At 40.5% G+C, this 13,685-nt stretch overlaps 1 protein-coding gene across 6 annotated transcripts in view; it reads right to left on the reverse strand.

Annotated features, from left to right (window-relative positions):
* LOC127450211 (histone lysine acetyltransferase CREBBP-like) overlaps positions 1 to 13,685 on the reverse strand; it is a 64,868-nt gene that overhangs the window by 18,658 nt on the left and 32,525 nt on the right. For 3 of the 6 annotated variants that reach the window (XM_051714091.1, XM_051714087.1, XM_051714092.1), the window contains 9 exons: positions 8,335 to 8,565; positions 7,673 to 7,763; positions 3,812 to 3,949; positions 3,592 to 3,709; positions 3,201 to 3,369; positions 3,007 to 3,069; positions 2,767 to 2,891; positions 1,039 to 1,221; positions 51 to 377 (listed from right to left, as the gene is read on the reverse strand). In XM_051714091.1, the coding sequence (XP_051570051.1) occupies positions 51 to 377; positions 1,039 to 1,221; positions 2,767 to 2,891; positions 3,007 to 3,069; positions 3,201 to 3,369; positions 3,592 to 3,709; positions 3,812 to 3,949; positions 7,673 to 7,763; positions 8,335 to 8,565 (1,445 nt within the window). The remainder of the gene's footprint in view (positions 1 to 50; positions 378 to 1,038; positions 1,222 to 2,766; positions 2,892 to 3,006; positions 3,070 to 3,200; positions 3,370 to 3,591; positions 3,710 to 3,811; positions 3,950 to 7,672; positions 7,764 to 8,334; positions 8,566 to 13,685) is intronic. The other 3 variants (XM_051714094.1, XM_051714093.1, XM_051714090.1) reach the window with 2 other exon arrangements.

The following is a 13,685-nucleotide window of genomic DNA, read 5'->3' on the forward strand; positions in this document are numbered from 1 at the left end:
TGAAGGCACATTTGTTTACATGGAGGCTGTATTTTCAAGTCCATCCTCACCGGAGTGCTGGGCTGCTGGGCTTGCACAGAGGTGGGCTGCTGCATCTGCATGGGGGGCTCAGGCTGGGACTGCAGGGGCGTGAGCGGCTGGGAAGGGGCAGGGGAGGAGCCCAGGGCGGAGGGAGTGCGGGGTAAGCCGCTGGGGATGTGGGTGGGCGTGGCCTGGCCCCCAGTGGAGACCGGCGTGGAGGGCTGAGCCTGGAGTGCCTGTAGGTTAGCAGCAGCTGCTGGGGTGGAGGCAGAGGGTGGAGGAGGGGTGGAGCACAGAGCAGACTGAGGGCCCAGGGAGGCCACGGCATTCAGGGTCAGGTTAGCGTTTGGCTGCTGCTGCAGAGGAGATATGGAGGGTATACTAGCTGAGATAAAGCGCACACACACACACACACTCAAACTATGTAGTCATAAAACAAGCTTTACAAATGTCTGTCACTTGATTTTGTTGCATTTTCACAAGTAGAAAAGAAATGAGCTTTCATTTGAATTAGGGATGTTAAAGGAGGAAAAAAAATAAACATTCCCATTACTGCAATGCAAATTTTATTTAAATTATTATTAGTATTTACTGATTCAGATGCTAATAAATTCAAACTGTAAACAGTTTTGACTAATTCAATGAAAATTGACTATAAAGAAAGATTCGCTCACAAATCAGACAGGCTTGCGAGCAAGTTTTAATGTACACAAAAGCAACATCTACCAAGCTCATGAAATATTTTAGAGCAGACAAACCCTAGAAAAATATTTCACTAGAGACACTTCCATGACTTTTGAGAATTTATTAATTTCCATCATTCCATCATCATCTTAAAATTGCCTGATGTTTCCAGGTTTTCCATGACAAAATTTCTTCATGCAGAATATATTTTTTTTGAGGTGAAATGCGACCAAGATGTGTGTTGAACAGAAATTCCAAAAAAACTGAAACCCCTAAGGAGAGGAAATATATCTGTAGATAAATATACTGTATGTGAACTTATTGAATCCTCACCTGTACAACACCTTGTCCTGACTGCTGGGCCAGGTTTACATTCACATTCATGCCTCCTGCTGAGGCTGGGAACGGTGTCTGGTTCATGAACTGGTTCTGATTGGTTGTCTGGCCCACCATGTTGTTAGCATGACCTCCCATCATGCCTTGTGCTTGTGGCATCCTGGAGGGAGACATACTCATCTGCAGAAAAAAGCCACAGAAATACATTAGAAAACACTGCATGTGAGTCAACAAGTAAAAAGTTTCTAAGTTAAAGTTTCACTTTACTCATTTATGTTCCAAAGTGAAACACCTGCATTGACAGCATTTTCCCAACACTAAGGCCGTTCCAAAAGGTTGGATGCTGCTGCCTCCTTTTGCCGATACTAAAATAAAAACTTACGGTATCATCTAATTAAAAATTGCCTTTTTTTTTTTTTTTTTTTACCCAAAAGTAGTGCGTGAAATGTCTATTTATGCTTATTAGCAAATCACATTATTAGTTTAGCAACATGCCAATGCTATCAAAATCAATTTGGAGTCAGCTCTCTTGTGTGCTTCGCATGAGAAGCCCTATTTTTTTTAGCATGAGGACCAATGTCATGTTCTAGACCAGTCACTTACGAGGTTCCATTTGGGTAAGAATGCTGTGTAAGGGGCCATTAAGGCCAAACATGTTTTTGTGCGCAAAAGATCTAGATGCAGGCCAACGAATAGAACAAAACGCAGATGTCTCAGGGGACATTTTTTAAAGTTTAAGTTCTTTTTAACTTGACACAGCATCTATTAAATGCGGCATTCCTGCGTGAGATCAGGTGCAACTGTTGAAGACATCCGTCTAGTGCAGGGGTAGGGATCCCTTCAACTGGAGAGCCACTGTCCTGCAGAGTATAGCTCCAACCCTAATTAAACACACCTGTCCTTAATTTTTTCAAGTAATCCTGGAGACCTTGATTAGTTTGCTCAGGGTTGGAGCTAAACTCTGCAGGAAAGTGGCTCTCCAGGAGAAGGGTTCCCCACCCCTGGTCTAGCGCATGCTAGCTAGCATTGCAAAACAGGTGGACGGAAAAATGCGTTCAGTGAGAATGGCCCCTTAGAAGGCAGTAGACATCATCGTGCCAGACACATCAGAGGTGAGCTTCCCTCCCTCCAGGCGGTGTGTGAAAAAAGCTCGGAGGATCATCAGAGACTCCAGCCACCCGAGCCATGGGCTGCTCACGGCTACCATCAGGCAGGCGGTATCGCAGCATCAGGACCGCACCAGCCGACTTCATGTCAGCTTCTTCCCCCAAGCAATCAGACTTCGCTCACGATACATATCAGCACCGCACTTTATTAGCCTCAGACTGGACTCACATTTTATACTTCACTTAATAACACACCGGCAACTGACTATCAACCGACAGCTGAATGTCAATACAACACTTCATATTTATTTCCACTGATTATATGGGGGGGGGGGGGGTGTACAGTGTATTTTTATTGTATACAGTCTTCTTATTTTGTGTATACTGTATATTGTATATTATTTGGTGTACACTGTGTTGTGTAACAGATGTGTAAACTGTGTTGTGTAAATCAGATGTTTATTGTAATTGTCATACTGCTATGTTGCTTGGAACCGCACCCAAGACTTTCACCCACTGTTGCACTTGTGTATATGGTTGAGTGACAATAAAGGGATTTGATTTGAGACAACAAGGCAGCTCACTACGTTATGGAACAGGGCTTTAGAGTGATGCTCACCGCTGAAACGGTGCCCATGCCCATCTGATTGGGGTGGGTCATTGGGGACGCAGCTCGCGGAGCACCCACCGGTGACTGGTTCATCTGCACATTCTGCATCGTCACAGGGTTGAACTGACCCATCCCTGCAGGGAAAGATGAAAACACAATTTGAGCTTTTTTTCTCCATTTAGAAGGAGATTGAAGCTTTTGAGTTATTCCTGCACAAAGATGAATAGTGTACACATTTAAAGACAATACCTTGAGGGACTTGGATGCGGGCCATCAATGAATTTGGCACATTGGACATGGGAACAGGTCCATCTGTGGAAATAATGGGAAATTTTCAACAGTTGGAAACACGAGATCTTCTTAAACATGGATATGGCCTGCAGAACTTTCATGCAGATTAACATCCCAGAAAAAAACGAAGGGAACAACTTGGAGAAACTAACTTGGTGGCCGGATGGCTTGTGCGGGTCCCATAGCGTTAGGCTGTGGAAGGCCAGGCTGCTGAGGACCCTGAGGGCCCATGGGTGGCTTTGACAGCCTGGACTTCCTCTTCTCCTCCAGCTCCTTCTGGATCTTATAGATCTTCTCAGCCAGGAAGTGGTAATACTCATCCTGAAAACAAGACATTTAGAGATATGAGAAACATGGGCCACCTGGTGCATTTTTACAAAACCACTGTAATAATGGAAGGTTAAAGGGATAGTTTATCCTTTGTTCATGGATATAAACTTTCTTTTGAAAGAAAACAGGTTTGGAACAACATGAAGGTAAACAAAAATGACAGAATTTAAATTTTTGGCTTCAAAATGTAGCATTGACATTTAGGTAGTTTACCCTGCTGTTGGCAGACTCATACATGTCCCCTTCAACCTTACGGGCATAAGCTACCAGGTTCTCCATGCGTCTGTCCTTCAGTGCTGCAGGGTCTGGTGTGGGGAATATGGCTTGAACTCTGGAAATTTTCAGGAGGATACAGACAGTGAGAATGGCTCTAAAAACAGTGACAGCTGTTATGATGTCGAGATGATGCGATATGGCTTCCTCTCAGACTCACAGCTTGTGCACTAGATGGTTCCTCAGGTCCTGAGTAACATGCTCGTGCCAGGGCTTCTTCATGCCGGGCATGGACAGCGGCGCCGCTGTGGGCAAGTTCCCTGTGCCACCCATACTTGACCCGTCTGCCATCATCAGACTGTGTGAGCAGGATTATGAATTCATACGTCACGCCAAATGAAATCAAATGCCAGAAAATCACATTTTCTTAAAGTTTTTTTTTTTTTTGACTAGTATGAATGACATGATGCACATCTTAAGTCTTTATCTATTAATTTAATTAATTAAATCACACCTATTTTGATTTCTTTTGGGGACTTCAATTGATCAATTAATTTTTTTTTTTTTTTCAGCAGATTTCAGTCAGCAGATTTGTTGTAAAATATTATCCTTACTTTTAAAACTTTTGGATGCCAAATCAAAGTCAATGCGGTGTAACCAACATGCAGGAAGAAATTTTTATTTAATTTGACAAGGCAACCACATAAAACAATGACTCTGGAACCTATTTTAAAATGGCTACAAGTCAGTGGGCATGGCAAAATTGCACGCATAAAGCACAAATGGGCTGGGTCAAGTGCAATTTAATTCTAAGGTTCTTCTCTGGTTATTGCACCGTCTGCGTAAGACTTTGTGCCAAGAATAGACATGCTACTGAAACATCTTAGCCCCATTTCTCTGGAAAATTGCACTTTGTGACACTTCATTAAAATACAATACACCTACAGATTATGAGCAAACACTCACAGACAGCGCAAACTCCTCACCCACTTGCGTTTTGCACACAAAAATTGCACTTAGAATTAGCGCTCTCTCGAAAATTGGATTAGACGTAGGGCTCCGGTTGTTGCGCTGCACATAGTGCGGTCTCAATATAGCCCTCTGTGTCAAAATCAGTAAATCTCTTAAATTATCAGATAATTTAACCTACTGTATTTATGATCTGACATGTTAGTCAAGACTATGACATGTCAAACGGTACAACCCAAAATAACTTCACAATACTCATGATTTAAATGTACTTAACTCTAGATATACAGTGCATCCAGAAAGTATTCACAGCACTTCACTTTTTCCACATTTTGTTATGTTACAGCCTTATTCCAAAATGGATTAAATTCATTATTTTCCTCAAAATTCTACAAACAATACCCCATAATGACAACGTGAAAAGTTTTTTTTGAAATCTTTGCAAATTTATTAAAAACAAAAAACGAAAAAAAAAAAAAAAAAAAAAATATCACGCACATAGGTATTCACAGCCTTTGCTCAATACTTTGTTGAAGCACCTTGAAGCACCAATTACAGCCTCAAGTCTTTTTGAGTATGATGCTACAAGCTTGGCACACCTATTTTTGGGCAGTTTCTCCCATTCTTCTTTGCAGGACCTCTCAAGCTCCATCAGGTTGGATGGGGAACGTCAGTGCACAGCCATTTTCAGATCTCTCCAGAGATGTTCAATCGGGTTCAAGTCTGGGCTCTGGCTGGGCCACTCAAGGACATTCACAGAGTTGTCCCGAAGCCACTCCTTTGTTATCTTGGCTGTGTGCTTAGGGTCGTTGTCCTGTTGGAAGATGAACCTTCGCCCCAGTCTGAGGTCCAGAGCGCTCTGGAGCAGGTTTTCATCAAGGATGTCTCTGTACATTGCTGCATTCATCTTTCCCTCGATCCTGACTAGTCTCACAGTTCCTGCCGCTGAAAAACATCCCCACAGCATGATGCTGCCACCACCATGCTTCACTGTAGGGATGGTATTGGCCAGGTGATGAGCGGTGCCTGGTTTCCTCCAGGCATGATGCTTGCCATTCAGGCCAAAGAGTTCAATCTTTGTTTCTCATGGTCTGAGAGTTCTTCAGGTGCCTTTTGGCAAACTCCTGGCAGGCTGTCATGTGCCTTTTACTGAGGAGTGGCTTCCGTCTGGCCACTCTACCATACAGGCCTGATTGGTGGAGTGCTGCAGAGATGGTTGTTCTTCTGGAAGGTTCTCCTCTCTCCACAGAGAAATGCTGGAGATCTGTCAGAGTGACCACCGGGTTCTTGGTCACCTCCCCGACTAAGGCCCTTCTCCCCCGATCGCTCAGTTTGGCCGGGCGGCCAGCTCTAGGAAGAGTCCTGGTGGTTCCAAACTTCTTCCATTTACGGATGATGGAGGCCACTGTGCTCATGGGGACCTTCAATGCTGCAGACATTTTTCTGTACCCTTCCCCAGATCTGTGCCTCGATACAATCCTGTCTCGGAGGTCTACAGACAATTCCTTGGACTTCATGGCTTAGTTTGTGCTCTGACATGCACTGTTAACTGTGGGACCTTATATAGACAGGTGTGTGCCTTTCCAGATCATGTCCAATCAACTGAATTTATCACAGGTGGACTCCAATCAAGTTGTAGAAACATCTCAAGGATGATCAGTGGAAACAGGATGCACCTGAGCTCAATTTTGAGTGTCACGGCAAAGGCTGTGAATACTTATGTACATGTGATTTTTTTTCGTTTTTTATTTTTAATAAATTTGCAAAGATTTCAAACAAACTTCTTTCACGTTGTCATTATGGGGTATTGTTTGTAGAATTTTGAGGAAATTAATGAATTTAACCCATTTTGGAATAAAGCTGTAACAACAAAATGTGGAAAAAGTGAAGCGCTGTGAATACTTTCCGGATGCACTGTATATCTTGAAAATAAATGATTAAGATTCAAGATTAAGAATATTAAAATAGTTTAATTAAAAATAAAATAAAATGAATGAATCCACCATGAATACAAATATTATATTTCTAAGAATTTGGCGCGTGCTTTTTAAGCTAGATAATTAAAGATTTTTCATTATGGTTACACCACTTGACAATTTGGTTGAAAAGTCTTTAAAAAAAATTATAAACCACCATGAAAACAAATATTACATTTCTAAGAACTTGGCACATGCTTCTTGGACTGGATTTTTAAAAGATTTTTCCTTTTAATGGTTACACTATATTTTGCTTGAAAAAAAATTTTCCCCTCCTAAAAACGAATTGAAACTAGGAATACAAATATTAAATTTCTAAGAACTTGACACAGGCCTTTTAAAGTATTTTTTTTATTTTTTTTTATGGTATCACCACTTGCCATTTTGTTTCAAATGTTTTTAAAAAATGATTTAAACCACCATGAATACAAACGTTGCATTTCTAACAACAAGGCACATGCTTTTTGAACTAGAATTCTGTTGGTTTTTTCGCCACAATTTGGAATGCCCAATTCCCAATGCACTCTCTAAATCCTCGTGGTGGCATGGTGACTCACCTCAATCCGGGTGGTGGAGGACAAATCTCAGGTGCCTCTGTGCCCGAGACAGTCAATCCGGGCATCTTATCACGTGGCTTGTTGAGCACCTTACCGTGGAGACGTAGCGCGTGTGGAGGCCCACGCTATTCTCTACGGCATCCATGCACAACTCGCCACGTGCCCCACCGAGAGCGAGAACCACACATTATAGCGACCACAAGGAGGTTACCCCATGTGACTCTACCCTCCCTAGCAACCAGGCCAATTTGGAGGCTTAGGAGACCTGGCTGGAGTCACTCTGCACACCCTGGAATCAAATTCGCGGCTGCAGGGGTGGTAGTCAGCGTCAATACTCGCTGAGCTACCCAGGCCCCCTCGAATTCTGTTTTTAAAATGTTCTGATAATCTGACATTGACATTTTCCAAAAAATGTTTTCTAAGTTCATCACAGTCTCTTCTGACATAACACATTACAGCTAGAGATCTGCTGTAAAATCATCCCACAACCACTCTGGTTTGGGCTTGTCCATGGCTGTAATCTACAGATGAATGTTTCCAGGAGGTTAAAGGTGAAGGGTGAGAGGTGAAGAGACTCACTTGCTGTTGAGGGATGAGGGGAGAGAGGAATCAGTGTGAAGATTCGTCTGATCGCCCAGACCGTTACCGCCCATGTTCATCTGGTTAGTGCCTGAAGATGTCATGGGAAACCAGACAGGGGTTACACACGAATATGACACGTATGATGACCAGTCAAGCATGACCTTTCAATGCGTAATGACAAAGACACCTGATGCAATAAAATTCACTGTTTGAAGACTACAACGCACTAAATGTGCCAATTTATAGGTGAATTTAAACACTTCAAATTTTAAGGGGGTTTTCTCCTTAGTGACCATTTTCTTCTTACTTTCTTTCAACTGTTATAGTTGAATTGATCTAATTTAAGAGATAATATAAATTGCATCTACCAAATGAAATTATGGAAGGGAAAATCATTGTGCATGTTCATTAAATGCACATAATAAAAGTCACGAGTCTATGCATAACAGTGATTTTACCACAGGTAAGGGGTAAAATCTAAGAACACGCCGGAACTATTCAAGTTTGTTATATAATAATGCAAGATGAGGTTATAGAATGACAATTACATTTTATAAATAAATTCAGAAGACTGAATTGTTCAAAATTCCACTTTCCCCTAATATCGATTAGGCAACTGAAGTAACACTATAGATTCTTTTGTGAATTAAAGTTGCTACCTAATGCATTCAAGGTGCGCAGCTGCTGCTGGGTCTGCGTGGGCTGCTGTCCTGCAACCTGTGTCTGCGCAGCTGACGGGTTCCCGTACGGGAGGCCCAGAGCTGCATACGCCCTCTGCATGGAGCTGGGGTCTATATGTGTGCCGCTGCTGATAGTGGGCACTGCAGGTTGACTGGTGCCAACGGGACCCAGAGGAGCCTGCATGCCAGTGTTAGGGGAGTTCAGCATTGCTGCAAATGAAAAGAAAAAAAAATAAAAAATAAAGGATTAATACAAAAGTATCAAAAATTACAATTTTGTTTTCTGCATAATAACATGTTAAATGATAAAAATGTGATAGCCTTTCTGTAGTCTCAGAGTTTATATCTGTACATTATCCTCATGAATGTCAGTATTGGTTTCTACGTAAGCTCCGGGTGAGTGCAAATGTTTTTTTGCTGTTATTTTTTTTTTTACTGTTTTCCATTTTAATTAATGCTTATTGTTCATTTAAATTTTTTTCCCAAAGAAAAGCATAGTTTGTTGGTTATCTTATTTTGAAACCGTTTTGGGTAATGTTTGTGAATAAACAAAATTCACGTACGTGTTCTTGTTAACGTGCATTTTATTTTAATTTACAAGTAATCTATTTTTTTTTTTTGGCTTAGAATATTCGACTACAAAATTACTCAAAAATGCCCATTTCAACTTTCCAGACAAATGTTCATGGTTGTATTGTATACAATTCATGAGTGCACATTACTCTGTAGAAAAGTTTTCTTTTGTAGTATTCAATCAAAACATAATTTTTTTATGCCTCTAAAAGGGGCATGGGAGTGGTGGTGGCGTAGTGGGCTAAAGCACATAACTGGTAATCAGGTTGCTGGTTCAATCCCCACAGCCATCACCATTGTGTCTTTGAGCAAGGCACTTAACTCCAGGTTGCTCCAGGGGGATTGTCACTGTAATAAGGGCACTGTAAGTCGCTTTGGATAAAAGCGTCTGCCAAATGCATAAATGTAAATGGACTTTGCGCACGTACCTAATGAGCATGGAAAAACAATATTAACCAAAAATATTACTGCATACTTTTTAAGTCAAATCCTGTGTGATAAATTCAAATCATTATTTCCCACTGAACACTCCATTTCACTCATAAATACTTCACATTACGCAAGTTAAATGCAAATGCTTCAAATGTGTGCAAACATTTTTGTGAAATTTGCAAGTCACCTGCATAAGTGTGTCATGTGAATTAATGTACATGCAAAATTTAAAATCATCAGTTTATTTTCCATTCTTATTTATTTCATGTTGTCATAAAAAAATAAAAATAACAACGCATCAATACAAAAATATCCCAATTTGTAAGTCTCATTTGAAAGCATCTGCTCAGTAAATGCAAATTTAAATGTAAAAAAAAGACTAATTTTAATCTCTATTTTGGAACGTCTAGTTGCAATTTTGCAGTAATGCCACTTTCAATGGAAGCATGGGCATTTAAAGTGTGAAAGCCACAATATTGTATGCACTGAGCACTTTTAGCAGTGGCTGAGAGCAGAATTGCATGAGAGACTCAGAGAACGTGCTTCTGTTGCCACTACAGGGGGATTTAAACGAGTCAAGTCATCAACTCTCCAATCCGAGACCAGGAGCTCTCTGAGCCTCGCCTCCTTTGTAAAGCGAGGAGAGGAGCCCCTCCCCATGGTGTCAGATTACAGCTCTGCTGCCTGCTGGAATCTGCTGCTCATCTCATGCTTTCACATTTAGAGCGCAGCAGAAATGAACGCATCACCTATAGGTGGCAGCACTCATATGAAATTACCCCACATCACAGACTCACTGAGGCTGTAGACAAACTGATGCTTCTACACTTAAAAACAGCCATACAATATCAAACCTGTGCTAGTAGATTTGCTTTAAAGTAGAATTTGCATTTTTGTATTAATCATTCCAATTAAATCAAAGTCAACATGAAATCAAAATTGACACTTTACTGAAGGGGTGGGCGATTTGACCAAAATGTTATATCAAGATATGAGTTATTTTATATCATGATAACGATATACATCATGATGCAGTAAACTTTTTGGAAAATCAATAATCAATAATATAGATATTAAATAATCTTATGCCACTGCCTACTTTTGGATAATCCAGTCAGTGAACTAAATTGTTCTAAATACTTCCTCTTATATGATTTTCTCTTTATTTGGAAACTGGAAAATGAAATGCCAACAATTTCAAAATAGAGAGAAAATTATGTAAGAGGAAGTATTTTCTCTCAATTTGGAAATTGGCAATAGTCCAAGTAATTTTTTTAAATAAAAAAAAAAAAAAAAAAAAAAAACATCATTCTTACCATAATGCAAAATTTCACATTATGCCACATTTCAGTCTGATATGCTGTTGAACAGTATTATTATTATTATTATTATTAACAACTTTCCTCCAAAAACTCAAAATCTTCCCAAAGCAATGCAACAAAGAAAATAATGCATTAGTCACAAAAATCCAACGAAAATAAACATGTAATATCCAAAACTATGTAAACAATTCTTGCAGAAAACATATATTAAATAAATATAAATTAAAAAATTTTTTTGACCAAATTAATGCGAAGCGCAACTTTTGGCTTTCATAATATAGTTTTGCATGCTTCATTTTGAGGTATATCAAATTGCTTGCATTACGAGTGATTATCGTCATGCCACACAGTTTGCAGATTAAATGTTTCCACTCTGTGTTGGCTTTCATGAACCTACACCACAGATATTGCACCTTTTAATAACAAGCTCCACTCCATTTTCTTGACTTGTTTGGGAGTCATCCCATTCTGTGCAGATGTTTTTTCAGGATTTATCCTGAGTCAAAAATTGAGTAGCACAACTGATCCCACTCTGCGCTCCTGTAAATTTTGAGAATTCTGCTGGACTTGCACGCTGTTGGGCCTCATGTATTCAGATAGACGACAAAGGCAGGCCTAACACAGTCGTAAAACCTAACTCAAGCCCACATACCAAGTCATAAATCTTACTGATAAAAATCAAACAAAGGGAGTCCAAAACAGACTACAAATCCCATGAAGCCTTGCTCACTAAAGGATCGGACTCTCAACTCCTATTGGATGAGGCACACGACAGAACGCACCTCAACCATGACATCATCAGAAGTAGAAATACCTCTGAAATGCTTCCGGGATTTGCTTCCAGCAACTTTGCTCACCGTGTGTAGATGCAGCTCATCGCTGCTCTCAGGTGTAGCCTCGTGGCACAAGGAAGTAACATACGACTTGAAACTGTGGCCATACAATCTCCATCTCGTTGGACGAGTTGAGATTACTCTGTGTTCCACCGAACACTCTAACGGATCCGAAGGAGACCACCGAGCAATCCGCATCTTCATCCGTTTGCCTGCAGAAGTGAAGAGAGGAAAGATTTCTCTTCCATCTTCAATCAAGTCGACATTTCCGATTTCTCCGCCAGCCCGCCGAGAATCAGCAGCCGTACCGCCCAACGACAGAGCGAGGAAACGGCCTCCCGTCGTCACCCGAGCCTCGAGGAACCGAGTCGGAGTTAAAGGAAGGATGAACACACATTCTGCATCCTCATGCGATTCAAGTAAGAGGTTTACGTCTGGGCAGAGATAGAATATTATAGTGTGTTATTCTTGTGTATCAAGGTTATTTCTTGTACAGTTTACGGACCACCGAGTCCGCTTATTGCGGCTAATACTCAGGGTATTATCATGAATGAGATATGCTGAGAATGCATGACCACATTGGACTGCTGTGCATTTCCGCCAACGCGGGTGAGACCGGCACACTGAGTTTATCCATTAAAGAATCAAAGACCACTGAACGGTTCACAAGCCGTCCACCGCGTCTCTGAGTGATAAACTAACAGCTGATTTCTCTCCCACAATCGCGGAATCGGCTTTAGGGCCGTCACTTTATTCACTCTCTCTCTCGTACTAACCACGCGCGCGCGGCCCCTCACAAACATTCTCGCACACATTTTTGGCTAGTAGATAGCTTCGTGATAAAGCTTTGTCCCTAAGCTATCGTACAAGCGGATACACGCGGTAACTGGTAGACACCATTGACTGGTTTCTCTCCGCCCACATTCGCAGCCATATTCTCTGGCCGGAAGTCTCCTGTGACATACTCTCCACGAGAGTCACATCCGCCATTTTATGCGCATCCCTCCTTACACACACACTCGCTCTCACACACACACCCTCATGTGTTATAGGATTATTTTGATTTCCATATCTAATCATATCACTGTTTAGTTTGTAGCTGGAAGTTTATTGACTGCATTGTATTAATTATTAATTTATATTACTGCATAAATAAACTTTGTTATATTACAAAGAGAAGTGTTTTGGTTTGTTTTGCATACACCTGTGTCATGCTGACCGGATGTCAGTGCTCCGATTCAAGCCTTCATTCATTGTTTTTTTCCCCGAAAATCGATATTCTTTGGATGTCGATTTTCCTAAGAAAACAATCTAATATTGAGACTGTTATACTATCTGGTTATTAGTCCCTGATTCCAGGGTGGTGCCCAGGCAATATTAACCCTTATTAATATTCTATTGATTTTTGATAATTGATCATAATCTTTGATGACTGTTGATTTTGAAGGATCAATAAGCTAGTGTTAATTTTAATTAGTGTTTCATCGATGTTAATGATTAGTGATTATCTTTGATAATTGTTGATTTAACGGATTAAAAAAAGCTAACATTGATACTCATCAATGTTCTATTGATTTTAATAATTAATAATTATCTTTGATTATTATTAATTATTGCTAATAACCAAACCTGCTCCTAAACGTAGCGCACTACATTTACTGGAGCCCCATATGAGGTTTTAATGAGTTAGATTCAATTAATTAATTTAAATATTAATTAATAACTAAAGAAATAATAATTATTTCTAATAGTAACACTGATCTAAACAACCAGTAAAGCCCTATAACACACTTGCATGTGCCAATCCGCAGATGATAATCCTTCTATACTGATGTTTGTGAGTAAGCATACTGTATGTGTTTTGGTGTGCCTGCATTTGACCGGCTGACATTATATTTAAATTATGACCCCCCGCCGATAAATATCAGTGGCCGATACATCGGAGCATCCCTTGTAAAAAGCCAGTTAATTAAAAAAAATAAAAAAATAATTTGCTCCACCTCTGAAATGACTTCCCTTTCAGCTGACATCCCAAATGCCTTCTACATTTCCGACATTTTCCCTACAACCACCTGCCAATTCTCAACGGATAAAACTGAGCCTCGCCCAACATTTTTTCTTCTCAACGAATATCTGGTTTCACTTGAAAATATGTCAGGTTAAGGAATGG

The sequence above is a fragment of the Myxocyprinus asiaticus genome, chromosome 13 (assembly GCF_019703515.2).
Source record: "Myxocyprinus asiaticus isolate MX2 ecotype Aquarium Trade chromosome 13, UBuf_Myxa_2, whole genome shotgun sequence".
Taxonomy (NCBI): domain Eukaryota; kingdom Metazoa; phylum Chordata; class Actinopteri; order Cypriniformes; family Catostomidae; genus Myxocyprinus; species Myxocyprinus asiaticus.